The sequence below is a fragment of the Curcuma longa genome, chromosome 11, assembly GCF_044706935.1.
Source record: "Curcuma longa cultivar G26 ecotype Majalengka, Jawa Barat chromosome 11, ITB_CL_G26_1.1, whole genome shotgun sequence".
Lineage (NCBI taxonomy): Eukaryota > Viridiplantae > Streptophyta > Magnoliopsida > Zingiberales > Zingiberaceae > Curcuma > Curcuma longa.
The window spans coordinates 29,419,826-29,447,561 of NC_133871.1; the positions used below are offsets into that span (position 1 = coordinate 29,419,826).

General features: G+C 38.7%; 5 protein-coding genes and 1 long non-coding RNA gene across 9 annotated transcripts; 4 read left to right on the plus strand and 2 right to left on the minus strand.

Annotated features, from left to right (window-relative positions):
• Positions 1-661: 661 nt before the first annotated feature.
• On the plus strand, positions 662-2,673 carry LOC141841613 (protein trichome birefringence-like 19). The gene is made up of 2 exons (XM_074729793.1): positions 662-1,552; positions 1,681-2,673. Exons 1-2 carry the CDS (start codon positions 1,079-1,081, stop codon positions 2,506-2,508), a joined length of 1,302 nt encoding a protein of 433 aa, XP_074585894.1. The 5' UTR covers positions 662-1,078; the 3' UTR covers positions 2,509-2,673.
• Positions 2,479-4,787, minus strand: LOC141841614 (uncharacterized). The gene is made up of 2 exons (XR_012602815.1): positions 4,362-4,787; positions 2,479-2,671 (listed from the first exon to the last, which is right to left on the minus strand). It is a non-coding gene; the product is annotated as an uncharacterized LOC141841614 (long non-coding RNA).
• An 882-nt stretch (positions 4,788-5,669) lies between these two features.
• Positions 5,670-7,716, plus strand: LOC141840686 (uncharacterized). Its single transcript, XM_074728736.1, has 3 exons — positions 5,670-5,760; positions 5,850-5,938; positions 7,340-7,716. Exons 1-3 carry the CDS (start codon positions 5,722-5,724, stop codon positions 7,488-7,490), a joined length of 279 nt encoding a protein of 92 aa, XP_074584837.1. The 5' UTR covers positions 5,670-5,721; the 3' UTR covers positions 7,491-7,716.
• Positions 7,717-7,916: 200 nt separating this feature from the next.
• LOC141840919 (uncharacterized) lies at positions 7,917-12,838 on the minus strand. Its single transcript, XM_074729023.1, has 6 exons — positions 12,137-12,838; positions 9,701-9,752; positions 8,887-8,976; positions 8,482-8,546; positions 8,226-8,387; positions 7,917-8,152 (listed from the first exon to the last, which is right to left on the minus strand). Exons 1-6 carry the CDS (start codon positions 12,812-12,814, stop codon positions 8,084-8,086), a joined length of 1,116 nt encoding a protein of 371 aa, XP_074585124.1. The 5' UTR covers positions 12,815-12,838; the 3' UTR covers positions 7,917-8,083.
• A 260-nt stretch (positions 12,839-13,098) lies between these two features.
• On the plus strand, positions 13,099-17,601 carry LOC141839759 (ethylene-responsive transcription factor 3-like). Of its 4 annotated transcripts, none has more exons than XM_074727580.1 (2): positions 13,099-13,924; positions 17,209-17,601. In XM_074727580.1, the coding sequence occupies exon 1, from the start codon at positions 13,335-13,337 to the stop codon at positions 13,917-13,919; it is 585 nt and encodes a 194-aa protein (XP_074583681.1). In that variant the 5' UTR covers positions 13,099-13,334; the 3' UTR covers positions 13,920-13,924; positions 17,209-17,601. The 4 variants fall into 4 exon arrangements, with proteins under 4 accessions (XP_074583681.1, XP_074583684.1, XP_074583682.1 ...); XM_074727583.1 differs by having other exon boundaries at positions 17,329-17,595; XM_074727581.1 differs by lacking the exon at positions 17,209-17,601 and adding an exon at positions 16,979-17,188.
• A 681-nt stretch (positions 17,602-18,282) lies between these two features.
• LOC141841695 (putative sucrose-phosphate synthase 4) lies at positions 18,283-27,502 on the plus strand. The gene is made up of 13 exons (XM_074729877.1): positions 18,283-18,597; positions 18,692-18,781; positions 19,493-19,734; positions 21,323-21,398; positions 21,770-22,462; positions 22,809-22,925; positions 23,050-23,181; positions 23,300-23,476; positions 24,438-24,491; positions 24,565-24,627; positions 24,759-25,664; positions 26,311-26,438; positions 26,949-27,502. The coding sequence occupies exons 1-13, from the start codon at positions 18,412-18,414 to the stop codon at positions 27,223-27,225; spliced, it is 3,141 nt and encodes a 1,046-aa protein (XP_074585978.1). The 5' UTR covers positions 18,283-18,411; the 3' UTR covers positions 27,226-27,502.
• The last annotated feature ends 234 nt before the right edge of the window (positions 27,503-27,736 follow it).

The window sequence follows — 27,736 nt, forward strand, 5'->3', positions numbered from 1 at the left end:
TTTTATAAAACTCTTATATTCATATTAATATTTAAAAGATGAAATAAGAAGAAATTTTAAAAATTCGAAGACCATTTTTAAAATAGATAATTTTCATGAGGTGGCGTGATCATGAGAAACAGAGCATTTAGTGCAAGAACACAAAGCTTAAGCCAAAAGATTGGAAAGAAAATTAGAGCATAATTATCAAACTAATTAAGATTATAAAAAACCAAGTGATCTACAGCTACCAGCGGACTGTACAGACTGCAAACCGAAGCTCAAATCTCCGAGGTTTGAGTCTCAAGGTCCATGAAGCTCGCTTCATGGAACTTGGCTATGAAAGCAGACGCCTTCCTGTCCACGTCCACCTCGCCGACCCAGTAGCTCCGGTCCTCGTCGCTCGGTCTTACCTTGCTCGGACTGTACTTTCCCTCCCTCTCCTCTTCCTCGTCGGCGGCGTACCTGAAGCAAAAGCAAGAGCAAACACTGGCCGTGCTGGATTGGCCTCCTCCCATTCGGCTCACTCTCCTCTGGGCACTGCGCTCCTTGACTGTGCCATGGACTGCATTTATAGCAGGGCAAGAGCCAGTGGTGGGAGTTCAGGTGATGCGTGGCAAGGCTTTGGAGATCCCATCGCAAATGAATATCACACGCAGTCCTCTGCTTTCCAAGGTTGACCGACTAGATCTCATTCCACTGCCAGCTTGAGATGCGGATTCACTGAGGCATCGATCTCTTTCCACTCGTTTCGGATGAATCGCCAACAGGGGAATCAAGGTGAAATGAAATCAGACCAACCGGTTGGTCAGAACAGCTCATTCTTTTCGTGTTCATGGATGCAGTTCTTCTTCTCTGGCGCTATTCAGCACCAAACGCCCGAGCGAAAACAACTCTTTACCGATCTTGAAATAAGATATCAACTTCGTACCTAATCCACTTTCTTTATGCACAAGCGATACCATCTGCTTTCGGTAGTTGACTTCCTTTCCCTGCTTAATTGTATTGCAAATCTCCATGCGGAGTTCAGCAGTGTCGGCAGCGTCGGTTTAGGCTGCGAGCGGAGCGAGAGCTTCAATCCTCTGAAGAGACGGAGGCCATGAAGCCGGGAAACAGGATCGTTCTCCTCTTGACCAGTACCGTCTTCCTCTCCCTCATTCTCATTCCGCTCTACCTCTTCCCCTCGCTCGCCACATCGCTCCCATGGCGGCTGTCGACGGGCTTAGCGCCGGCGCCATTGCCTTCTCCTCCTAGTTCGAGAGCAGTGACGGCGGGAGCTCGAGGGACGGATTCGGATCGCTGCGATCTATCGAAGGGCGAGTGGGTGCCTGATCCCAAGGCCCCTTACTACACCAACGAGAGCTGCTGGGCGATCCACGAGAACCAGAACTGCATGAAGTACGGCCGCCCGGACGCGGGGTTCTTAAGGTGGCGGTGGCGGCCGGACGCCTGCGAGCTGCCCAAGTTTAACGCAGCGCAGTTCCTGGAGCTGGTCCGGGACAAGTCGCTGGCCTTCGTCGGAGACTCCGTCGGCAGGAACCAGATGCAGTCATTGATCTGCCTTCTTCTCAGAGTATGCTGGCAATTCGATTGTTTATTCTTGATTCATCTTTACGTTACTAAATCCAACTTCAACCAATTTATTTAATGAAGTGGTTGCGTTTTCATTGTCTAACAATTTTGTGCTCTTTGTGTGTGCAGGTCACACATGCAGTTGATGCGTCGCTGATTCATGACAGTAAGTTCCAACGCTTTCATTTCCCAACCCACAACTTCACCGTGGCGAGCCTCTGGTCGCCTTTTCTGGTGAGATCCCAATCCGAAGAATCCAACCCCAGTGGGCCCACGTTAACCAGCTTGTTCAGCTTATATTTGGACGAGCCCGACACCAATTGGACCTCCAAGGTGGAGGAATTCGACATCGTCGTCGTCTCCGTCGGCCAGTGGTTCTTCCGGCCGACCATGTTCTACAACAACAGTCAGCTCGTCGGGTGCCACTATTGCCAAAGTAGCAATGTCACCGACTTGAGCTGCTACTACGGTTATCGCATGGCTTTCCGGACTGCATTCCGGGCGCTCAACGACCTCACACGGTTCAGGGGCACCGTGTTCCTCCGAACATTCTCGCCGGCGCATTTCGAGGGGGGCGAGTGGAACCGAGGGGGGAATTGCTTGAGGCGGCGGCCGTTCCGCCGCACCGAAACGAGGTTCGAAGGGTTCAACTTGGAGATGTACATGACGCAAATCGAAGAGTTCAACGCAGCCGCAAGCGAGGGGAGGAAGAGGGGGATCAAGTTTAGGTTGTTGGATACCACAGAAGCTATGTTGTTGAGACCAGATGGGCACCCTAGTCGATATGGCCATCTTCCAAATGCCAATGTGATATTGTACAATGACTGTGTGCATTGGTGCCTACCCGGACCGATCGATACCTGGAACGATTTTTTACTCTATATGATGAAGAATGAAGGAGGGAGATCGAGCATCGAAGGGCAATCATGGAACAATAGAACATCCACAATCAGATAGATCAGTAATAAAGTCTCCTGCTAGATTTGTTACATTTGTTGTAAAAAAACTAGAACAAGTATTTACTACTTTTTCTATGTTTGTATTGATCTCGACAGAGAAGTGTTTGCAGCAGAATGCAACATCCAATCCAACAGAGCTGATGAACATGGCTGGCCTCAGTCTGACAGAGAAAAGCATATTGTCTAGTTACATAAAAGAAGCACCATCGAGGACCAGATTCCATGAACCGATCATGACAAAACTCTTTCATCTTGTCTAAACTTCAATACCAATCCTTCATACATTATGATCATTTCGATACATGGACAACTGAAGTAATAAAATGCTAAATTGTGTATATCGAAGAAGTGTAGATAGCAATTGAACAAAAAAGAAAATGTAGGGTGGTCATGAGGATTCGTAAAAGAAATGGAAAAGAAGAGTGAAGAAAAGAGAATATCTAAATCTGAATAAACATAGAATGAGCAAAACACCAAGCATAGATTGCTCCGGATCATTCAGTGAGTAAAACACACACACAAAGAAGATAGATTTTTCACAATACAAAAATCATGATCTTTTAAACCCAAATCCTAGGGTTCTCACATCTTATCTTTGTCATGGTAATTGAATTTCACAAATCCTATGGATTTTTTTTCCTGTGATCATACTGTCAGCTCTTTATTCAAAAGAAAACTAGCCTACGACTTAGCAATCATCTCCATTATGGACCACGCTGTGTTTCTCATTAACTCGACAAAGCTTTAAGTGTAGATAGCAATTGAACAAAAAAGAAAATGTAGGGTGGTCATAAAGTCAAATAAAAGAAATGGAAAAGAAGAGTGAAGAAAAGAGAATATCTAAATCTGAATAAACATAGAATGAGCAAAACACCAAGCATGATTTGATTCAGTGAGTAAAACACACACACAAAGAAGATAGATTTTTCACAATACAAAAATCAATTTTTAAACCCAAATCCTAGGGTTCTCACATCTTATATTTGTCATGTTAATTGAATTTCACAAATCCTATGGATTTTTTTCCCTGTGATCATACTATCAGCTCTTTATTCAAAAGAAAACTAGCCTACAACTTAGCAATCATCTCCATCATGGACCACGCTGTGTTTCTCATTAACTCGACAAAGCTTTACTTTATCTTCCCTATTTATTGCTCATAAAGTCAAATTAAGGACTTTTAATATACATTGACAATATAAAGATCAACTATGGCAAATGATTGAATGTGCAATACGAATAACAGATTAAACATCCATGTAGGTTGAATTTTTAAACCCAAATCCTAGGGTTCTCACATCTTATTTTTGTCAGGTTAATTGAATTTCACTAATCCTATGGATTTTTCCCCCTGTGATCATACTGTCAGCTCTTTATTCAAAAGAAAACTGTCCTACAACTTAGCAATCATCTCCATCATGGACCACGCTGTGTTTCTCATTAACTCGACAAAGCTTTACTTTATCTTCCCTATTTATTGCTCATAAAGTCAAATTAAGGCATCTCCGAATATATTCCAATCGATTGTTTCTAACAGACGTACCAATGAAGCCAGCTTTCGTACTAGAAAAAGGTTCTACTTTGTAGTAGTGCTTGCTGTTCTACGCCCGACTACATATATCAACACAGAAATAACGACATTTTATTCAAGAATAGCAAAAGATGGATAAATAATCTAACAAAATAAAGAACAACTAAGAAAATTAGAATATGTAACAAAACTCAATCTTTGAGTAAATGAGTTCTTACCTCAAAAAACCAAAACTCATTCTTTGAGTTCACTTGATAAGCAATCTCAATGCATATGATAACAACATCAAATACCGTCTAGAACGTCGGCAAAGTACTAACCGTGAAACAGATCTGCTTCGATCGGGTCCAGTCGAGCAAACCAAACAGCCAGATAGTTCCTTTATTAAAAAAAACTAAGAGAGAGAGAGAGAGAGAGAGAGAGAGAGGTGGGGAAAAGGATGGACATGGAAGTCCGGATGCAGAGGTTTATCGACCGATTCCCACTTTGTAACCTCAACAGGCAAGACAAAAACCGATCAAATCCACCACGAAAGAGACCAATTAACAAGGACAGGAAGAGATCGATAAACCGCTGCGCCCAGAGATCGCTGGGTTGCTGCTACAACATCAACAAGAGCAAGAAATCTGAGATTAGAGATTCAAGTTGCTTACGGCGGAGATCATTGACGAAGAACGTGCGATGGATTGCAATTAAGTGGCGATGGATGAGGATTAAGGAGGAAGAGGCAGGCGATTTGATGAGGAGCCGTGCTTGGAACGGAGGAAATATAAAGCGAAAGAACTGATGATGAGCTCAGCGTCACCGGTATGGCCTCTCACTGTACCCGCATCAGTACCTCCACCTTCTATGGAGGATGTGAGGGACCCAAAGACGGGCCCCGCCCACTCCTCTCTCTGCGTCAGCGCGACTGGTAAGAAATTGAGGAAAACTTTTTAAATGGTATGCGCATTGCTCGTGTAAGCCATCCGGGGAAGTAGCTGTTCGTGATCCCGGGACGGCTCTTGATCACCTGTGCCAACGGAGACAGGAAACGCGATAAGGAGTCGAGAACTCCCATTGGGTGATTCTATGTTTCCTGGTCCGAACGAAGCAGGAGGATCCACGCTGGAGTAGAGGCGACCATTATTGGATTCACATGCTAAAAACAGATTGAATTTTTAATTTTGTTTGATTCGATAAAAAATTATTATAAAATATTAAAATAATAATTTTTTTTTTTTTACTTTTTGCCTAAATAAATTTCTCAAAAATAATAATTTATACACGTGCATTTTTCTATTGTCGCGTGATTGGTGGAGCGAACACAAATAGTTACGTATTCAAATTGAAAAGGAGCACTTACGAAAAGTCGAATTTGTCTAGAAGAGAACATGTCTTCGTGTCATGGTAAATTTCCATTTTCCCTCAAAAAATTACGATATTTCAAATTTATGGATCATGGATGATGGATGCAATTTTTCGACGTTCAAAAGGATAGAAGATCGGAAAACGAGATAGTGTTTGGGGCAAAGTGGAAATAATCGCATTGCCGATTCAACAGCCGTATATTTGATTCTGAAAAAATCTCCACCGTTGATTTGCCAATTTAAAGTGATCGAGTTCCCCTTCCTCGTGCCTCTTCCGTTCCGGTCTCTCCCGCCGCCCTCGCCTCCTCGATCTCGTCGCCTTCCCGCATCCATGGCTTCGTCGACCTTGAGCCGCTGGTTGAGGCCTGAGGTTTGTGCTCTTATCGGTTGTGGATCCTGTCTCCTCTTTCGCTTGCCGTTGTACTTGTCGATGATGTCGGTTGTTTTTTATGCGATCAGGTTTTCCCTCTGCTGGCAGCGGTCGGTACCGCGGTCGGTATCTGCGGCTTCCAGCTCGTCCGCAACATCTGCATCAACCCGGAAGTGAGGTATTCCGATGGTTTCACCCAAATAAAGATCTAGATCTGTTATTTTTTTTTAGTTTATCTTGTTATAATGAAGGGAATTGTTTGGTCGACCTTTGTATCTGATTTGACGGTGTTCGATCCATAATTCTGGGGGAAATTGTAGGTTATTGCTGTACGAGAAAAGAAAACTGAGAATAATTGACGTTTAGATTATTGTTAATGCAAATCAATAATTATCCTAGAATGAGGCTCTATAAAGGCATGTATTGAGAAGTGTGATCCTTGGCATTCTTTTTCTTGTGAATTTGTAGTTTACGCTCTCTTGTAATCATTTGGTTGTTGTTTTCTTGGAATAATGGAAGGAGAGAAATTGAGGAAAAAAGAGAGAATAAAAGTTCATTTCACCACTGAAGTTTACCTTCTCTTTCAAATGTTCCCAGAGTTTCAAAATAATCAAAATGCCTTTAAAGTTTCCCATTTCTTCTGATTTCACCACCTAACCATCGAGATTATTAATTTTTCTTGATGGAAAACTGAGGTAATGAAATTATGATTAGGGTGTGAGATGATAAAAGTTTATAAACTCCTTAGGGTATTTTGATGGTTTTCAAATTCAATAGCTTTTTTTTGAATACGAGGCTATTTGATGAAATATATCTATAGCTATAGGGAATATGATTTTTTGTCTACTCTCTTTACTTCTTTTTTCTTTCTCTTTTAATCTCTATCCTTTTTAAGGAAATAGTCTTATAGTTTGCTCACAACAGACATACTTTGTATGCCATCTAACTTCTGCTAAGAAACTTTGTATCCTCTTAAATTTCTTCTAAGAATATTTGCTATGCCATCTAACTTCTGCTAGTTTCTTGCTTACTAGAGTTACTGAATATAATTCACTGAAGCTGAGGGCTTTCATTTTAAAATGTTGGCTTGCATTGACACTGAAAGTGATAGACGTTTCATGAATTTAATTTAAACCAGTGTCAGATTTCTTTTGTTTTCTATATGTAGTTACATTAAGGATTATGTGAACTTGGGTCCGAAACAACAATATGATATAACCGAATGAAATGTTAAATGGAATCCCTGAAACTATATGGTGATATTAGATGAATGTTCTCAATTTTGAGTTTTGAGGACTTGCCTCTCCAGTTAATAAAAAATTATGATAAATGGAAGCAGTCCTTGTTCATCCATGGACCGATGTCCTCTTCTGATATCGGGCTGTGATGCTTCTTCAAATTGATGTTATTTTGGAAGTTCCAAATTATCATTACTCACAACAGCGGTATGTGAAATTGCTAGGATAATGATAACGAAGATACATCCTTCTTTCCATTCCCCTCGGAACTAAATTTACTTTCATTTTCTTTGTGAGCATTTCATCTACTTAGATTTCTGTTTTTGGTGAACTGTGTGTAGGGTCAACAAGGAAAACAGGGCTGCTGGAATACTCGATAACCATGCAGAAGGAGAGAGATACGCAGAGCATGGAGTTCGGAAATTCGTTCGGAACAAAGCACCTCAGATCATGCCTGCAATCAATGATTTCTTCACCAATCCATCCAAATGAGAAGAACTGGCTTGGAAATTGATGCTTGGTTTATGCAGTGTTTCTTTGAAACTGAAATCGATTTCTCTTATTGCCTTTAAAATAAAATGTCACAGTATCAAATTTTGATATTTCATTTTCTTCCCCATAAAACATTATCCAAAATTCTTGTATTGAATGATTGATCTCATTGAGATTTTCTTGAAATCATTATTTTTTAAAGTTTACAGCTTTATTTGGCTTAAAAGCATTTTTTTATTCAATTCAGTTTTAGTTTGTCTTGGTGATATTAATTATATAAACATATATCATAATATGCATTTGTTTCTGCAATATTAGTATGAATTCTGTTATTATCTATGCTCAACCTTAGATTTTCTCTTCTTGTTTTTTCAATAAAAAAGTAAATCAATGTAATATTCTTGAGAATTCATCCGAACTAATAAATGAGCTCGATAAAAGATCAAAACATAAATATTAGAGAACGTTAACAACCGTAGAACAGACAAATTTCGTACATCAGCTTCCACGCCTCAGTATTTCTGGAAGGCATCGGACTGCAATGAAGCCTCCTGCAGTTCTGGAAAAACCCAGACCATTTCTATCGTCGTCATCTAACTCTCCGAGTCGTTGCGGAATCTGCGAGCTCTATCACGCCAGGAGCTTTGCTGCATCGCAATCACCTGCCACCATGATAGAAGCTTCATCAATCATTTCATCAACATCCCTGGAGGAATGAGATCATGCTACTTTTACCTTGTCACTTATAAGAACAGTGCCATTGTCGATGTGGTCGTCGGTTTCAGGAGCACTTGATCTAACATTGTCATCAGCAGATTTCCTTTCTTGAATTGAAGTGGCTGGTGTTCCAAACATTGCGTTATCATGCGCGGCTTTGATATCTTCTTCCCGTTTGGCCTTAAACAATAACAACAAAACATCTCATAAGAGATGATAATTTGGCATCTTTAGCTGATACTCTTGGGAGCATTACTACACTGACTACTCGTACCTCGACAGCAGAAAATCTGAAACTTTTTCCGATATCCTTGACAAGTGAAGCATCATCATCTGCAACTGGAGATCAAAGCAACTTATTGGTGAATGGATGAATGTATTCACTAGACTCATCGAGGATATTTAGAATGTTTCGACTTAATTTTATAAACTAGATGCAATTAAGACTTTCTGTGATTTCATGTTCCATCTACAAAACACAAATTTAACAACCCACAGCAACTAAAGAGCAAAGAAAAGGCAAAGTCAGAACAAAAAAGAAATCACATTTGGTAAAAATAACATATCTTTTGCTAGGTTACAAAAAACATGTGGAAGCATGTCAGGATATTAATTAATTAGATAAATCCAGAAGCGCAGTGATTAAATAACAAAAAAGGATGAGAAGCAAAATTTTTACCTTCAATTTCATTATCGTCTTCATCAAGTGGTGCATCCTTGTTGAAATCAAACCTTTCCCATCCACTGCCCTTATCTGTATCCTTAGCAACTGCGAAGCCATACACTTGTCACTACAATTCATTTTTATCAAACCTAAATCTTTCATTTAGGTTTTCCATCAACTACTTCAAAGAGAAACTAAATTTCATTAAGAAATCAATGATAGATGGAAGATTAATGATAAACAACACTCGAGCATTACATTGTAGTACGCATTTTATCAGCACCAAAAGCAGGAGGAACTACCAACTGCAAGTTTCCGGTAGTTGCTAAAAATAAATAAATAAATAAACCAATATCATTAAAGAACTAAGGCCACGCATCAAAGTTGCATAACAGCTTTTTTACTCCAACATTTTATCACAATAGGATGGGCTTCGCTAGCTCAAGCTTTAATCTAATTTGAAGCAAGCTCTTTCTTGTTTAATGTAACTATGTAGAGATTAAAATTATGGGCATATCAAAATATCTAATATTATGGGTCTTCATGCATTTTGTTGAGTTTTGGTCCAAACATGACAGGACTCAACTTTTTAAAGTGAACATAATTGACTCGAACCCAAAAAACAGCCCTAGTCGGAGGAGACATATCCCAACCTAGATTGGGTTCGATCCAGTCAAAAACTTCTGTATCTCAAGAAAGACTTTCTCCAAAAGAACCCCCCTCCCCCAACACCCAATACTTGCAACATCTTTTTAAGGGTCTGAATCTCCAAAATTTAATGTTTGCAGATTGTTGAAAGTATAAAACTGACAGTAGGAATTATAAATACCAGTTTCAGAAAGCTGAAGCTTCATCTTTGCTTTAACTCTTTCAGCTGGTGTCTGATTAGCAAAAATGATCATTGATGAGTGAAGAAAGAATAACTCTAGCAAAGAAAAAACCTTAACTCTCTCACAAGGAAATAAAGAGATTCTCATTAATAACCATAAATAACTATTGATATAAACATATATAAGAATAGGGTAAATCAGAACAAACTAAATTTACACAAAATGAGAAAGGCAATCTGTTAGCTAACTAGAAGCAAGTTGATAAAAGAAGCAAAAAAGTACCAGCGATCACATATCTGAAATCACACAGATCATATCAAGGAGGAAAACAAAAAAAATAGATGGCAGGTCAAAGCACAACCGTCACTGCACACTCTAATATAACTGGTATACACAATTAAAAAGTTGTCAAGAAAATCAGAGAGGACATAACATATTTAGTTTATATTATATAAAATAAGAACACAAAATTTAGAAGTGCCATTTGTCGATAAGATTACATGATGTGCATCGGAAAAGCCCATTGGTTTTCTGCTTTTGTTTCTTACTTCCCAACGTTTATCATAATATTATTTCTTATTTTTGAGGAAAATTAAGCATCTTTCGTGTAAAAACTAAATTTTAATATAAAATGATGTCAAAAAGCTGATATCATTTTTGTTTTTAATTCTCAAATTCTTTTGTTTTTTGAACAATAGAAAACTGAAAAATTTTCCATGAACCAAACAAAATTACAATGAATGACAATAACATTGCTATCATTATTCTTGTTTTTTGTATAGTTTTGCGGACTAAGGGCAATCAAAAACATTATGTTTTGCAGACCAGGGAAAGGCGGAACAAAGTATCAATAATTTATAAATCTGTACCAATGGAGCTTCAGGAACCCTGTGCTAGTTTATAGTCATATGTTGTATAAATTGCTAAATTAAGCCAAATCTAAATTGCACAAAAACTAAAGCATGAACCAATCAAATATAGCATTAGAATATATCTTCTAAGATGAATCATGTTATAATCACAGACAAAAACCTAAGCTTCAGTATATTGTAGATAACTAGTAAACTATGGATTCATTAATTAACAATGATAACAAATTAGTAGTAGGCTAATAACAATCTATCAACACATTAACAACTGATTCCAACTGCTATTACCAATCAACAAACAAAGCAAATTTAATGTGACTACAAATCAAATTTCACTCACCTATACTTGCAACCAGCAAATTCTAAAATTAGCATTAATAAGTTTTCCTAATACCAAAATACATCATCGCAGTGATAAAAGACGAATGAAAGAGAGAGATGATTTGAACAATATGGTGTTGAGAGATAGTGGTGGTCAAATTGGGAGAGACGGAGAGGAAAAAATGGGTCTCAGTTGTTGCATGCAGGAAACCTCGAAGGTTGCAGGGGTCATTGTTGACAGAAGGCACTGACATTGCTACATTTCTGTGGCAGCTTGTGGATACAAGAAGCGTGCAAGTTACATTTATCTTCCATAAGAATAGAGGACAGCATGCAAATGGAAGCAAGAGGATAGCTAAGGTTAGTTTTTCCCCTTAAAATTTCTTTAATCTGGTATAATTAAACTTACATTCTGTATACATTTAGTCAATATTAAAAACAAATTAAGATCTGGAGTCACATAAAACGCCAAGATTTCATCTCAGGCAGTACAAAAGCTAATGCCTATAGTCAAGCACCTGTTATGTGATCTGTTCCCTGTTCATATGCCTAGGCAGCCAGCTTGGGATACCTTTTAAAACACGACAAAGGTATCAACACAGCATCTAAATCCCCATACACATTCATCACTGTGGCTTACCATTGCACCAAAATCTTTCAAAATAACTACAGTATAGCATACCTAAAAATTGATCGTGAACATAGTGAGGAGCCTATCATCATGTATTGCTCTTACAATCTTATCTCCTGTTTTCTCATTCTCTGAGCATGTTTCTCGATTGGTTTATCCTAGAAGTGCTAGTGACTTAGGACACTCAAAATCCATGCTAATAGGATCATTTATCCTACAAAATTTAGGGAATGGTCTACTCCTGTCAATGTGATCCTCGTTGTATTTCAGATTCAAACACCAAGCAATCTTATTCTTGAGAGATATCACGGAGTTCTTTGTAACAAAAAATTTCAATCCCTCAAACCAACCTAGTCTTTGTTGCAACAATATTGCTTACTCATGGATTGAAAAGATCCTTGAAACTTATGCAACCAAATAATAATGATGCCTACTAAATGAAATTTGGACAGACAAATTTTATTTCTTTTGGACGAATTCACCAACTAGAAAACGGGAGAATTTCTAGTTTTCAAATGCAATAAGTTCTCAGGTATTAACAATCAGTTGTCCACAGCGAAGAAACAAGCAAAAATCTGAAGACAGGTGGAAGAACAGAGCAAGCAAATACTCACCATCTGCGAGTAACCCTTTATAAGCCGAGAGTAATCAACACCACTGCCACCGCTCTCGTTCTTCGAGCTTCTGTGCTTGCCGCCCCCTGTCTCCTCACGACGCCCTCTACGTTCACGATCCCCAGCGTGGGAATCCCTGGAAGGCGATCGACTTCGCCTTCCACTTCTGGAATAGGAATAATCCTCCGCTCGATCTCGAGAATGGCGACGGCGGTCGGATTCTCGTCGCCTCTCCCGGCTACGCGAACGACGCCTCCGTTCATCTGAGCGATGGTCTTCTCGGTCCCTACTATTACGGCGTCGCCGATTGCGGTCGGGAGAACGGGACAGGGAGCGGCGGCGCGGACGTCGGTCGGCGGAAGGAGAACGGGAGCGGCGGCGGCGGCGATGCCGGTCAGGCGAAGGGGAAGAGGATCGGCGGTTTTGCTCCTTCCTGAGCTTTTTCTGTATGACTTCAAGCTGCGCTTGCTTGCGGCGCGGCTCGTCGGGCGATGTCGCGCTAGGGCTGGCAGCGCGGACGAAGGCGGAGAAGAGAGAGGAGGGCCTCTTGGGCTTGGAGGCGAAGGGTTCGTCGCTGGCAGAGGCGGAGGAGAAGCCCAGACCTTGCTTGAAGCGGGCGGCGCCCTCGCCCTTGCGGCTGAGCTCGTCATAGTAAGCGGCGGCCTTCTCCTCCTCCATTTCCTTTCTCTCCTCGACGCAGACGGAGTGGGCGACTGCGGAAGATCCAACCCTTTCGGATTTTGATTTCGGATGACTCCGTTGACCCGATAACCCGATTGTTTTAAATCACGGCCCATGGGCCATGAAGAACAAATTAATTTGTGTTCTATTTTATACTATTTTTAAAATCAGTTTATTATGTTTAGGACGTGAGAAATTCAAAATGATTAGATATATTAAAAAATAATTTTCATGGTATAAAGGCGTGAAAGTAAAAGCGTAAATATGCATTTTGGCATAAATCATGGAGGGCGAAATAAAATTTTCAGGAAGCCTTTAGGAAGCGATCGTGGATCGGACGCAGGCGAAGGTCACGGAAGCAAAAATGGCGAAGGGCGGAAGCGGAAGTGCGATGCGATCGATGGAAGAAATCGAGAAGCCGTGATGTCGCTTCTCAGATTGTAGCAGGAATTCGAATTTGCAATCGCGATTTCAAGTTCGATCCACCGCCTCTTTCGATCGATCGATCAGGGGACAGATGCGGAAAGGGCGAGCTCCGGTGGCAGCCTCGGCGGAGTCCGCCGAGGTGAGGTACCGAGGCGTCCGGAAGCGGCCTTGGGGGCGCTTCGGGGCCGAGATCCGAGACCCAGTGAAGAAGGCCCGGGTGTGGCTCGGCACCTTCGACTCCGCTGAGGACGCCGCCCGGGCGTACGATGCCGCCGCCATAGCCTTCCGCGGCCCCGACGCCAAGACTAACTTCTCCGCCGCGCGATTCACCTTCGGCGGCCATCGTCACCAGTCTCCGCCGCAGCGGGCCGCGTCCAGCAGCCTCAGCAGCACTGTCGAGTCCTTCGGCGGCCCACGTCTTACCACGTCGGTCTTCCCCCGTGAGTCGCACCTCCGGAGGCAAACCAACCCGCTACCCCCGCGCGTTCTCGATGGCGAGGAGGATTGCCACAGTGATTGCGGTTCGTCGTCCTCGGTGGTCGACGACACGGACGGTGACATCGCTTCGGCGCAGGGACAGCCAATGCTCCTGGATCTCAACATCCTTCCGCTCGAAGATGATCCTTCTCTGATTACCAGTTCTAATTCTAAGAAAAGTGAAGATGATCTTCACTAAAAAAGGTCTTCTCCCTTCCTGAACCTATCTCTGCATGTTGATCTCGATCTTTCTGTTCTATCTATGTCGTGTTCTATTTGTTCGCTATGAATTACAAATGGTTTGGCTTTTGAATATTTGGTGATATCAAGATCAGTTCTAAGATATGCTTGGATCTACCTCTCTTCCAGTTTTTAGTCTCTGTACAAAGTAAATCTATTACGTTTAATGAATAAGAAATTGGCAAAAGCTAAAATAGCTTCCTGCATTGATTCATATGATTTATGTGTGCTGAACACCATTTGTACAACTGTAGTGAGCATTAAAATTTCAGATGTTTTACAGAGAGATGGGATAAGCTAGTAATAATAATCACTAACAAGTTGTAAAGAAATGAAAATAGAGAACTAAAAGCTTCCTTATGGTCGTTGCTTGAGCTGTTGATGGAAAATGGGGAATGAGAGGTCCCATTAAGTGCAGCCAAGAAGTGCAGCCAGACAAATGCATTGTGGTTGTTTCTACCTGTATTTCATTTAAGATTGTATATTGTTATAGGTTGGTATACCTTGGTCAAAAAGAAAGTCAAGACCTAGTCTGATTGGAGACGACATATCGGACATAAGGCTCGATTCCAGGACTGACTAGTTTGGTCCCACATCCTAGCTCCACATCTGAATTCCACACTTGCGTTCCCTACCCTAGCAAGGTGATCGAGCTCCGATTCGGCTCTTCGCCCGACTTGGCAACCAGCTCGACTTAAAACGCAACACCTGCCTTCTCGTTAAGCTCCACTCGGGTTCAGTACTAAACTCCGAGTCTGAGCCTCCCAACCGAGTCTCCACTCGGCCCCGAGCTCCATCTCAGACCGCGTCTCGGCTCTAAGTCTCGGGTAGCCTCGGCCTGGACTCTCTTTGCCGCCTGAGCTCGACCTGCCCAGTGCTTTATTCAGTGCTCGACTAACTCTGCTCCCGTCACTCCATCATTCAGCTTGTCAGACCGCTATCAGAAGGGCACATGCAATGATATAATATTTGACATAGTTCGCTTACCCCACTGAGGCAGTATGATTTATGATGATAGGGTCTGATGTCGTACCAGGCATGAGCGATAAAACCCTTCATTATGGCGGCAACGATGGGATATTCTCCTTACCTCTGATAGGACATCTCCATTGATGTAACATTCCCTTTATCGAAGATGGGATATCTTCTTCCCTGGTAACCCTATATAATAGCCCCTCCTTGCACCAGTGCAGGTACGCTAGAATACGAAAACATACTCCCTTCTCCTTTCCTAGTCTTTCTTCACCATCTTCGAGCAACTGCTTGACTTGAATGTCAGAGTGGTTGAGCCATGACACCCCTGAGCCTCTGTTCTCACTCTCTTCCTTTTTCTTGCAGTTTGACGCTTGGCGGTACATCAGGGTCCGATGCCCTTCTCCTCTTAGCTGGTCGTGGGTATTACTTCGGTCCGTCAACGCACAAGCTAGGTGTCTGTCGACTCATCCAGAGGCGATATCAAGTAGGAACATATACCAACAAAGTTACAAGAAATAATAATTTCTTTGCTTATTGGACAATCATCACTCAATTAAATCTCAAGACTTTGGTCTCCCTATACCCTTTATATCTTCTCTAATTCATTTAACTAGCTTTAACTATAGAATATATTGGTTATCATTTGACATGTTTGTACTATTTTAACCTATTTTTTCTCATTTTATATTAGAGCTACACCTAATTGCTTGTTACATTAGAATATTTTCCATTTAATTGGTTTGGTAATCTCAAGCATTTCTCTTAGTATCACTTTAATTTCTTGTGCATTTTTTCTAGTACAACACATTGATCAATGAAGTGCGAAGAATTCAACAAGTAGTCTTTCTTTTAGCCTTAAAGGCACATGAGGATCACACTGACTTTAAAAACACTTGTTCATTTCAACTATCCATTTTTATTATGTTAATGATATCTTCATTAATATCTTCTTGTTGAATAATAAATCCAAGTCCATAACTTATATATTTCTTTATTATTTAAAATTTGTATCCTTGTTTTTTATTCTACTTAATTTAAACATTTACTTTATATTCTTTTTTATCTGTAATATGACTTTTAGATTTAAAAAAATAATTTTTTATCCATTAGCATAAATTTGCAGATAACTTTATACATTACCCGATAACTTTATACTAAGAAGGTTTATCTTTCATCTAGTACTTATGAAGGACTCTATGTTTATCCTCAATTTAGTTCATAAATAAGAAAGTCAAGATTATGATGTGAACCTTAGGATCTTATGACCTGACCTAAACGATGTAGATCCTAAGTACTTGGGATTTGAATTGAGCTAGGATCTTTTGAACTTAGTAAAACAATCCCATATTGTTTCTAAATAGGATCTTTGTCGATCCAAATCTATGAATCCCTTCCTATTCATAGGTAGAGTCTTGATCTTAACCTTCTTGCTTACAATTATGGGAAAATCATTTGTTGCTTTCAATTGCTCTAATGCTAGTAACTATATTGTAGCATTCTTTATTACATCAATATAATCAATGAGTATTCTTTTCTTCTCTAGAATCTAATACAATAATTGTCCTGGGACTGTATTATAATTCACAATTTGAGGTCTAGGACAATAAAAATCATTTGCAAATCCTTGTTTACATATACACACATTTTAGTTGTTATTTTGCTATCTTCATACTTTTTGCTGCTAATATATATCTTCCTCGATAACTTGAACATCTTTTTAATGCCTTTGCTAAATCTTCCATACTTGAATAGGTATATCAACTGGACCTTTAGTTTTACCCCTTCCTTGACTAATACACTTTTACCTTTCCAAACATTTAGGACATATTCAAATCCTCATTTGTGTTTATACTTTGAGTTTTTATATGACACTCCTTGCTTTTTTGATGGATTCATAGTAACAATAAACTTATAGTTTCTAACTCCTTATTACTTTTAGAGACAACAGAGTATCCAACGCTTAGAAACTTTCTGGTAGAAGCCATTGCTTGAATGTTTAGTCTGTTCTTCATTGCGCAATCCCAACTTTTTTTTTCCTTCCAGATTATATGCTTCAGTAGTTTCAGTCGGTATTTCCAATTTGGTGGCTCAAAAGAAGTTCCCTATTATTTCCATCCACATTTTTCTGTCTTCAGACCAAATGTATGATAAGTCTGAATCTTGGAGCTATTATGTTGATGCAAGTTTGACAGTGTCACAATATATATAGGTCTCTATTCATTCTCTTATGTTTCAATTACTACAAAGTGAAGTAACATATCCATTTGCCACAGTTTTGCAGTTTTGAGTGATGCCACAACCATCACTCAAAAAAAGGCAGGTTCTTCATCTTTGATCACTAACAACCATCTCATACAAAATCTATGGACTTATGAATCAACATTGTTTACCAGAGTTGAGACAGAAATGCATAAAGATGAAAGCTTTTAAGAGAGCTGAGACAAAGCAAGAGGAAAAAGTATCAGAGTTTTACTTTTGTTGTTCTTCCCAACGAAGATGATGCTGAGCCGTGTCACACCTCACATGCGTCTCTTTTATCCTGCAAGCCCACGACTCACTTTACACGGCCAGAGACAGTTGCCATTTGGACTGAGCTCCACATGGGCGAAGACAAAAGTGACCGGCGCAAGTGGTTCACTGCCAACGCCAACTAACCTAACCTGACAACTGACATGAACGTCATATTCTTCGGAGCATAGTTGAATTGATTAATACGGAACAGATTTATTAAAGTAAATAAAGATTGAATTTTAACAAAATCGAGATAATATTTTTCTCCGTAGTGATCACTTCTTTATAGATGTTAGAATGATGGATTTCATTCTTTTATGGAGAGGGGTGGCTTATAACTAGCCATCTGTGCTATACGCACGATAAGGAAATAGGCTGATCCGATCCAGATCATACCCTTACGACTAATTTAATTATGGTATTAATTAGTCCATAATTGTGACTTAGAAATCAAATTTAAAGCACCGATAATACTTTCTTCCCTGACACGGAAGAGAAAGAATCGACCAAAGCATAATTCTTGGAATATGTTCCATCATCTACTTTTTCACTCATTTATTTAATTCTCGGCATTTCACTTAAATAATAATGATAATAATAAACAATATTATTTATTGATCGGACCCACTATTATGTGCGTGTCCAATAAAAATTATGGGACCGCATATCATCTTCCTGTAGCTTTTATTCGGGAAGCATAAGTGAAATAACGACCATCGATGGTGGATGATCGGTACCGCATATCGGTTTCGTGAGGAAGACCGCACGGGATTTGTCTACCCGATTCTCTCGCTCCGTCATTTGTCTCGCCGCACCGTCACCGCTCTTGCTGCTGTTGCAGGAGCGAGGGAGTATAAATAACGAAAGAGAGAGAGAGAGGAAGAGGGGGAGGAAAAAAAGGAGGGGCGAAGTCGGCAGCGTGCTGTTCTTCTTTCCCTTTCCCTGCTCATCTCGCGAGCTGAGACATGGCGGGAAACGATTGGATCAACAGCTACTTGGAGGCGATACTGGACGCCGGCCCTGGCATCGACGCTGCCAAGGCCTCTTCGTTGCTGCTGCGGGAGAGGGGGAGCTTCAGCCCCACACGCTACTTCGTGGAGGAGGTCATCACCGGCTTCGATGAGACGGATCTGTACAAGACTTGGGTTCGGGTGAGTTTTTGATTTCTGCGGCCAGTCGAAGGGATCTTGTTCTCCGATTTAAGGAAATAGTGGTTTTATGGGGTGGAAAATTTTGATTTGGTAGGCCGCGGCTATGAGGAGCCCGCAGGAAAGGAACACGCGACTGGAGAACATGTGCTGGCGGATTTGGAATTTGGCACGTAAGAAGAAGCAGGTGATTGTTATTGTTTCTTGTCTAAGTTCAGTTATATGTCTTTTTTGGTTTTTGTTTTCCTGGAGTTAAATTTGGGTAGTAATGCCGTTTCAAATTATTGGATATGTTGATCGGTCAGATTTTGGAAGATCTCTTCAATTTATCGATTTAGTTGTTTGTTGAAATTTCCTGGACCCCGTCAACCATAGGTCTAACATTGAGGAAAAAAAGAATGGCATCAAGAGATTGCGAAGGGTTTATTTGGATTACTTAAAATTTTGAGACCTTTGTAGTGCAGTAGAGTTGAGAATATTAATATGGATGAGGGTATCCATTTGAAAAGATAATTTCAAAATGCTACTACCGGGAGTAATTAAGTATAGTTCTAATAGTTGATCAAAATTTCAAAGATAGGTTGTTGTGATATAAACATGTTGAAAGACGTTCAATAAATAGTCGAATCGATTAGATTTAAATGCATGTGTGACAGAGAGAGACAGAATATAAATGAAAAAATAAGTAATTTAATAGATTTGGATGTTAGTGGTAATATTAACTATTAAGTATACTTAGAGTTCAACAGAAAAATAAAATGATCCAAAATAGTTAAGAATTGTGGCTGCATCTTCTTGTTGTAGTAGAAAATTTTGGCCGGACAATTGCAATCTTAATTATATAAAATTTACTTATGACTGAATCCAATTTCTGTTCCCTTTTGATGTCCAAGAGCAGATTGAGGGAGAGGAAGCTCTAGGTATATCCAAAAGCCGCCTTGAACGTGAAAGAGCTCGTCGCGATGCAACTGCTGATATGTCTGAAGACCTCTCTGAAGGAGAAAAAGGAGATGCCAATAATGATATGTCAACTCATGGTGACAGTAACAGAGGCAGAATGCCAAGGATTAGCTCTGCTGAAGCCATTGAGGCCTGGGCAAGTCAGTATAAGGACAGAAAATTATATATAGTGTTGATAAGGTAAGGACCAATTTGCCAAATGCATAAGCTAAAAGATTGGTATACTTCCCTAGATGTTATTGCATGCCATTCTTGCTTGCTAATTTGGTATCTGTATATGCTTATGAATATAGAAGAGTAACCATGACCATCGTCATTAATGATTTTTAGAGAGTCAGAGTTCTTTGTACACAAATGTTTATGGACCTCAACAATTCCGAGGACCAAAGCTTTTGCAGTTCAACCAGATCTGAGAAAATTACAAAAATATAAAATTAAAAATTGCAAAACTAGATCAGCTGGTCAGTCTGCCTACTTGACACCTTAATTCTGGATTTGTGGCTGATCTAGGCCAGATTGTGGCCCTTTTTTGGTTAAATAGTTGAATCAACCTTGGCTTTCTGAACAAAAGTGTAACACAATTCTTAGCTTTTAGCTTATTACTATTATTCTGGATATTATTTCCTGTGTTAAAAGGAAGTATTGGACTTCAATGATTTTCATCTAATTTTTCAAAGTACATCTGCTGAAAGAAGATAAATGTCAACAAAGTTTTGAATTAAAAGATGCTTGAGGAATAGAGGAAGAGTTTTGCGGTAACAATTTTTAAAGATAAAGGTGACCTACAGTGTTGCTCCTATAATGGTTAATGGTTTGAGTAGATGTGTCATGCCATGAAAATTTTGGAAAGTATTATTGGGAGGAATAAAACAAACGCATGAGAAACATCTTGTTTTCATTCCAAGAAGACTAAATATAATGCTATTTATTTAATAACACACTTAATTGAAAAATATAGAGAAAATAGGAAGGAATGCACGATCTTTGCTGACTAGAAAGAGTATATTTCATTGTTTTCAAAAGCAAATAATGTCTAATAACTACATCGATGTATCATTAGAAATATAATCTTTAAATTGCATTTAAGTATGTTAACTAAAGTTTTTCTTAATCTTCCTCTACCACAATTCAATTTGTCTAACTATGTAGTAAGTTTGTCTATACCATTTTTATCTATTTTTCTCTCATTTTATCATTTATAGAGTTGCAAATATTTGCTTCTAGGAATTGAAGCACGATCTTTTTTACATTTTTTAGGAATTCCGAATATTAATCTTAGCATTTCCATCTCTACTGTTCTCGCTGTTGTTTTTTTTTTTAAATAGCCAGTATTTAATATATCCATTGTATGTGTAATACATAATGGACATTCTGCTAAGATGTATGCTATATCAAGGACTAAAGCTACAATTTAATGTTGTTTTAAGTAATTTGTTTCAGTAGTATTTATCTGTAACCATAGTAAATGGGAAAATAATAAATGAAAATTTTATTCTGTTCTAACATTGATACATTGCCCATAGTCTGTACCTGTTGAATAACTACTAAAAGATTTATGTTTGTAGAAAGAATCTCTATTTGCCCTTAGTTGTCTTACTTTTTTGATGATTATCCTGATCACTTTCAGTTTTTTCATCTTTATTAAGCTATGGCCTAAAATCTCAATATCACATTTTTGTGTGTATGTTGGGTGGTAAGATAATGCCTTGTCCCTATGCATGCTACTATTTGTTTTTTCCATTTGTGAGGAAACTTCTTTGCTATGCAGCTTTATTCATGGTCTCATACGGGGTGAAAATATGCATGAGCTTGGTCGTGATTCATGGTCTCATACTGGTGGCCAGGTACACGTAGCTAAAGAATTCCATAGTTAGGTTTGACAATGATTACCTTGATTACTCAAAAGCTGACAAGTCTTTGTATTTTTTCAACCTTTGGATATGATATTAATCTTTCTCATCCCATATGTTTCTAAGTGTAAGTAGGAAAAAGGAATTATTTGATGTGCTACTGGGCCACTGACATGCCATCCTAATCAAACTCTCATGATTCACTTGACTGCACGATCATGTCAACCCTGCATAAATCTTGATTATGTATGTTAGTTAGAATTCTGAAATTAGCTATGATGAATTATGCAACAACTTGTGGGTTTTATTAGTCTTCAAACATGGCTAGATAAATGGCCTTACTCATTCTCTGATGCATGTTTTAGGTGAAGTATGTTGTTGAACTTGCAAGAGCATTGGGTTCGATGCCTGGAGTATATAGAGTTGATTTACTTACGAGGCAAATATCGGCGCCAGATGTTGATTGGAGCTATGGTGAACCAACAGAAATGCTGACTCCAAGAATCTCTGATATGCATGAGATGGGCGAGAGCAGTGGGGCATACATAATTCGCATTCCATTTGGACCAAAAGATAAATACATTCCTAAAGAACTTTTATGGCCACATATCCAAGAGTTTGTTGATGGTGCACTTAGCCATGTTATGCAGATGTCAAAAGTCCTAGGGGAGCAAATTGGTGGGGGGAAGCCAGTATGGCCTGTTGCTATTCATGGACATTATGCAGATGCAGGCGACTCTGCTGCTTTACTCTCTGGGGCATTAAATGTTCCAATGCTATTCACAGGCCACTCCCTTGGAAGAGATAAATTAGAGCAACTACTGAAGCAAGGGCGACAAACAAGAGAAGAAATAAATGTAACATACAAGATAATGCGTAGGATTGAGGCCGAGGAACTTTCTCTTGATGCTTCTGAAATTGTGATCACTAGTACAAGACAGGAGATAGAACAACAGTGGCGGTTATATGATGGTTTTGATGTTATACTTGAGAGAAAACTACGAGCTAGAATTAAGCGCGGTGTAAGCTGTTATGGTCGTCATATGCCTCGTATGGTTGTAAGTATATTACTTCACTTCTTTTCTTTTTAAAAAAAATAATTTACATCTGCTTTTAAGAAATAGACTCTGAATTATCACACTCAATTCCTTAGATATTGTATTACTCATTTACAAAAATAATTACTTGGGACTTATAGCAATCTGATTGTAAATATTGGGGGCCTAGTTGTATATATCATGTGTTACAAGCTTTAAAATGTAATTTTTTACATTGATGAACAATAAATATTGGTAGAGATGGGTTGAAAGACCCTAAACTTTCTCCATTAGTTTCTATGGTCTTTAACTATCTAGTTAGATGTATTCTGTCTTTGAATATTGATATTTAGATGTTATTTTTCAGGTTATCCCTCCAGGCATGGAATTTAAAGACATTGCTTCACATGATGGTGATGCTGATGGTGAATCTGAAGGAAATGATGATAATCCAGCAAACCCTGATCCACTGATTTGGTCCGAGGTCTCAATACTATTCCTGGACTCTAGATTTTAGTTGTGCATTTCTTCTAATATTTTTTTATGGTATCCTCATTTAAATGATTTTTCTTCATATTAAATGTGATTTTATATAAACACTCTATCAGATAATGCGGTTCTTTACAAATCCTCGGAAGCCTATGATTCTTGCACTCTCAAGACCAGACCCAAAAAAGAACATTACTACTCTAGTGAAAGCATTTGGTGAATGTCGCCCACTAAGAGAGCTTGCAAATCTTGTATGTGGAAGTTTCTTCTCTTTGACTGGATCTATGTACCATCATTATTTGTAGATATTAGGCAATACTTTTATATGAGTTTGTATAATCTAACTCAAGTTTAACTTACGGATTACAGACTCTCATAATGGGTAACCGTGATGATATAGATGAAATGTCAAGTACCAATTCATCAGTTTTGACTACTGTATTGAAGTTAATTGACAAGTATGATTTGTATGGCCTAGTGGCATATCCAAAACATCACAGGCAGTCAGATGTTACTGAAATTTATCGATTGGCAGCAAAAACAAAGGTGTGTTTTTAACCTAAGATCACAATTGTAATGCTTCTATTTGTTTTGTTATTGAAAATCAGTCGGTTGCAAATTAGAGGCAACAATGCTCCAATGTCTTCATGGATGAATATGTGAGCTAGTGATTTGGATTTATGAGTTTGTAGAATGAGAGTTAAGTTTATGAGCTTGTAGAATGAGTGTTAAGTTTCAAAATATTTTCAATTTTATCTTTAGGATGTGTTTATTTAGAAGGAAAAGAAGCTGTAGAAATAGAAAGGAAAGAAAAACGGAGGGATTCATGATTGCTTCTTCTCTCAAACAGTAATGAAGCTTCTTGTATTTCCTTGTATTTGCCTAACACAGTAAATTGTGTAATGGGAATCTGTGATTAGAAGATTTTATTTCTTTCTGGACCTCCACTATTGTATCATCACTTGCCTTGATTTTCATCCTTCTGATTAGAGTGTCCTTGAGGAATTTAGTCCTTACATTTGTCATTTTTGTTTTTATTTGTTGGAGCTTGGAAGTGTTTATCCATTTGGTTTACAGTATGATGATCATCAGTTTGGCACGTCCTTAGATTTTAGATTTGTTACTGTGTCAATTTGATAATTGGGTTAGCTGATGGAAATGGTTCTTTTTATTATTTCTTGATATCTGTCTTTATGAGCAGTTAGTTACCCTTGCTTGCATTGATTTTTTTCTCCAGTATTCTTCTACTGCTCCACATATGACCTTACAAATGACAAAAATGTTTTACTTGGGACTTCAATTCTCTTTCATTTGATGCTGTTACCTCAGTAATGTTTGGCTTTGGGCTAAATGGATGTTTTTTTTCATTTGTTCTATAGCTATTTTATGAGTTTCTTTTGTGCCATTTGTTTCCTTTCTCCAGTGTTCTAGTTATAGTTCACGATTGGTACTAAATTACTGCAATTCTGACAGTCAATTGTACCTACTGGCTTAACTCTTTTTTCAGGGTGTTTTTATCAATCCAGCTTTCATTGAACCATTTGGCCTTACCTTGATAGAGGTTGGTTGACGATCAGATTATTTTTCCTTTCAATGTACTTTTTGTGTAAAGTTCCCTTTTTTGGTTAGAGCAGGCTGCTGCCAGTGGTCTACCTATTGTGGCTACAAAAAACGGTGGCCCTGTTGATATACACAAGGTTTGTTCTTTGATTTTCAATATTTGTCTTAGATACAAGTCTTCCACACTTGGTTTTTTATTTCTTCCCAGAAGTGTATCCTATAAGTTGAGTTGATTCTCAATTATTTTTTATAATCAAATATGCTCTAGGTTCTCGACAATGGTATTCTTGTTGATCCCCACGATCAACAAGCAATAGCCGATGCACTTTACAAGCTGGTTTCTGACAAACAGTTATGGGCACGGTGTCGGCAGCATGGCCTGAAGAATATTCACCAATTTTCCTGGCCAGAACATTGCAAAACCTACTTATCAAAAATATTTTCATGTCGGCCAAGGCATCCTCATTGGCAGAGGAGAGATGATGAGTTTGGAGATTCTGAACCAGATTCACCTAATGATTCATTGCGAGATAGCAAAGATATATCATTGAACTTAAAGCTTTCACTAGATGGCGGAAAAAACGAAGATAATGGGAAGGAGAATTTGGAAAATGCAGTTGCAAATTTATCAAAAGGTGTTTTAGGACCTGCACAGAAGGTTGCATCTGGTGAAAGAACTGATCATAACTCTCATAAGCTTCCATTGTTGAGGAGGAAGTATGTTATGGTGATTGCAGTGGACTCTGTTGTTGATGCAGATCTTATTTCAATAGTAAAAAGTATTTTTGTGGCTTCAAGTGACAGTATGTCTGGTAACTTAGGCTTTATACTGGCAACACATTTAACAATATCAGAGATTCACTCTCTCCTTACAGCTGGTGGCATTGTTCCTACTGATTTTGATGCTTTTATCTGCAATAGTGGAAGTGACATCTACTATCCATCTTCAAATTCTGAGGATCTCATTTACCCTTCTGAGCTACCTTTTGCTCTTGACATAGACTATCATTCACAAATCGAGTATCGATGGGGCGGAGAAGGGTTGAAAAGGACTTTAGTTCGGTGGGCTGCTTCAGTTAATTCCCAAAATAGAGAAAAAGAAGAAATTGTTACTGAAGATGTGGAACATTCCTCAACCTATTGCCATTCGTTTCTAGTGAAGAACCCATCTCTGGTAATTCTCTATTTGTCTACTGCAAAATGATTTCACCTCGCAAGCTAGGCTGTCAAATTTGTCAGGTGATGTATCATCATTCTAGTGGTAGCAAACCTCAGATTTTAGGTGTTTCCATTTAAATGTTTGAGAAAAGAAATATTTAAAATACTCAGATTCTAGTTGTAGCAAATCTCAAGAAAATGACAGTAATAATATTTAAAAATTGTCAGTGCATTAATTTGTTATCAACAAAATAATAGTATGATGAGCAATTTTCCAAAACATAACCTTTTGAATTGGTTTTTGTTAAATCACACCTAATACTGACAACTTACCAATAGCACATCTCATTTTTGGCCTAAATCACAGATCATGCAGGCTGATTTTGAGGTCAGTTTGTATGGGAAAACTCTTATATTTGTATATCATTAGGATGCGTGTGACTTTCTCTATTCTTTCCATTGATTTATCTTAACCTTGCAAGTTTTGTCAGCAATTGACAAGTTGAAATGTAGTTACATCAGTTACAAAATGTAACTGTGCAGCTTAGGCTGTCAATTTTTTGGCACATTGTTGATAGTGCTCTTTAATTACTTGGTTGGAATATGCATGAACTAAACCTATTATATAATTGCATATTTGCTGGTTCGTAAATTATTCACAGGTTCCTCCTATCAAAGAGCTTCGGAAGCAGATGAGAAGCCAGGCCCTTCGTTGTCATGTTCTTTATAGCCATGATGGTAGCAAGCTAAACATCATTCCAGTACTAGCTTCTCGATCCCAAGCACTAAGGTGACAAACCAATTAGTTTCTCTCATTTCAGGAAACATTTCTATATCATTTAGTCTTTTCCCGTCATTTGCTTCTAATATATTAATTTTCCTACAACTTTTTACCGGTTAATATCTCTTAATCGCAAACTAAATTGAGTATTACCTTTATTCAAATCTCAATGCAGCTTTTGCAATCTTGGTTTTAAAATCTGATAACTGAGACTTTGAGTGAGGTTGGCAAACATCACACGTCCTTAAAGGTTGTGACAGTTTAGTACAATAAACAAGAACATGAAATCATGGAAGTTCAGCATTAAAACAAATAATGGAGTTTAAATTTTATATTGCATTTTCATATTTTAAAACAACGTAAAATGTATCGACATGTTTCCATCTATCGTATGTTGCATTTGTATATTTTATCAACTGACTCTGTGACTTTCTGAGATGCCTAAATTTAATAGCAATCTTATTAGTAAATGGCAAAGAAATGCCTTATAGCCATCTTCCTCTTACTGTGTTTCTGCAGGTATTTATTTGTTAGATGGGGCCTACAGCTCTCAAATATGATAGTATGTATAGGTGAAAGTGGTGACTCAGACTATGAAGGACTACTTGGTGGAGTGCACAAATCTGTAATACTGAAGGGTTCTTTTAACACTGTTCCAAGTGAGGTCCACTCAGCAAGAAGCTATCCACTGACTGATGTCGTGGCCTTCGACAACCCTAATATTCTTCAAATTAAAGGTTATGAGGCGAACGACATCAAGTTTGCTCTAGAAAAGCTGGGTATACTGAAGAAGTAACTGCCTCTGGAAACAGAGAGACTTGAGTTAATCAATAAGGGACGGACACTGTTTTTAGTGCAATTTCTTGCAATATGTTCCTTCATGAGGGTGCTTTTGGTAGAATAAATATTACCAGAGCTCAAAGCTTTTATCGCACAATACAGTGCGGTGATCATGTAAATATAAAACACAGAGCTGTGTCTTAACATTTGACTTACAGTTCTTGGATTATGAAGCTTTGTCCAGGTTTCATCTGTGGAAAAGCTTTCTATATCAATATTTCTGTGTTCATTAAGCATGTGATTCCGGCCATAATGCTGGGCAAGTTCTGAAAGGATGACGGCAGTTTTGTAGTTGCCAAATATTTCTCTGTAAAATTTAACCTTTCTTAAAGCTAGACAGAGAATCCACTAGCAGTCAAATATTGCCTTCTGTTTTATTTTTGCTGACAGGGAATTCACCTTGCTACATATCAAATATGACCATCTGAGATAAATTTCCAGTTGAGACAGGAGCAATAGTACAACTG

What these genes read in the sequence shown, in the direction of transcription:
- LOC141841695 (XM_074729877.1), top strand. Translation starts at nt 18,412, where the DNA reads ATGGCGGGAAACGATTGGATCAACAGCTACTTGGAGGCGATACTGGAC. An exon ending in GGTCTCATACTGGTGGCCAG is followed by an intron (nt 21,399 to 21,769) that starts GTACACGTAGCT and finishes TGCATGTTTTAG; the next exon opens with GTGAAGTATGTTGTTGAACT. An exon ending in TTGGCCTTACCTTGATAGAG is followed by an intron (nt 24,492 to 24,564) that starts GTTGGTTGACGA and finishes TGGTTAGAGCAG; the next exon opens with GCTGCTGCCAGTGGTCTACC.
- LOC141839759 (XM_074727580.1), top strand. Translation starts at nt 13,335, where the DNA reads ATGCGGAAAGGGCGAGCTCCGGTGGCAGCCTCGGCGGAGTCCGCCGAG.
- LOC141840686 (XM_074728736.1), top strand. Translation starts at nt 5,722, where the DNA reads ATGGCTTCGTCGACCTTGAGCCGCTGGTTGAGGCCTGAG. An exon ending in GCCGCTGGTTGAGGCCTGAG is followed by an intron (nt 5,761 to 5,849) that starts GTTTGTGCTCTT and finishes TTATGCGATCAG; the next exon opens with GTTTTCCCTCTGCTGGCAGC. An exon ending in TGCATCAACCCGGAAGTGAG is followed by an intron (nt 5,939 to 7,339) that starts GTATTCCGATGG and finishes AACTGTGTGTAG; the next exon opens with GGTCAACAAGGAAAACAGGG.
- LOC141841613 (XM_074729793.1), top strand. Translation starts at nt 1,079, where the DNA reads ATGAAGCCGGGAAACAGGATCGTTCTCCTCTTGACCAGTACCGTCTTC. An exon ending in TGATCTGCCTTCTTCTCAGA is followed by an intron (nt 1,553 to 1,680) that starts GTATGCTGGCAA and finishes TTGTGTGTGCAG; the next exon opens with GTCACACATGCAGTTGATGC.
- LOC141840919 (XM_074729023.1), bottom strand. Translation starts at nt 12,814, where the DNA reads ATGGAGGAGGAGAAGGCCGCCGCTTACTATGACGAGCTCAGCCGCAAG. An exon ending in TAAAGGGTTACTCGCAGATG is followed by an intron (nt 9,753 to 12,136) that starts GTGAGTATTTGC and finishes TTTGCTAATCAG; the next exon opens with ACACCAGCTGAAAGAGTTAA. An exon ending in TCAGATTTTCTGCTGTCGAG is followed by an intron (nt 8,388 to 8,481) that starts GTACGAGTAGTC and finishes TTATTGTTTAAG; the next exon opens with GCCAAACGGGAAGAAGATAT.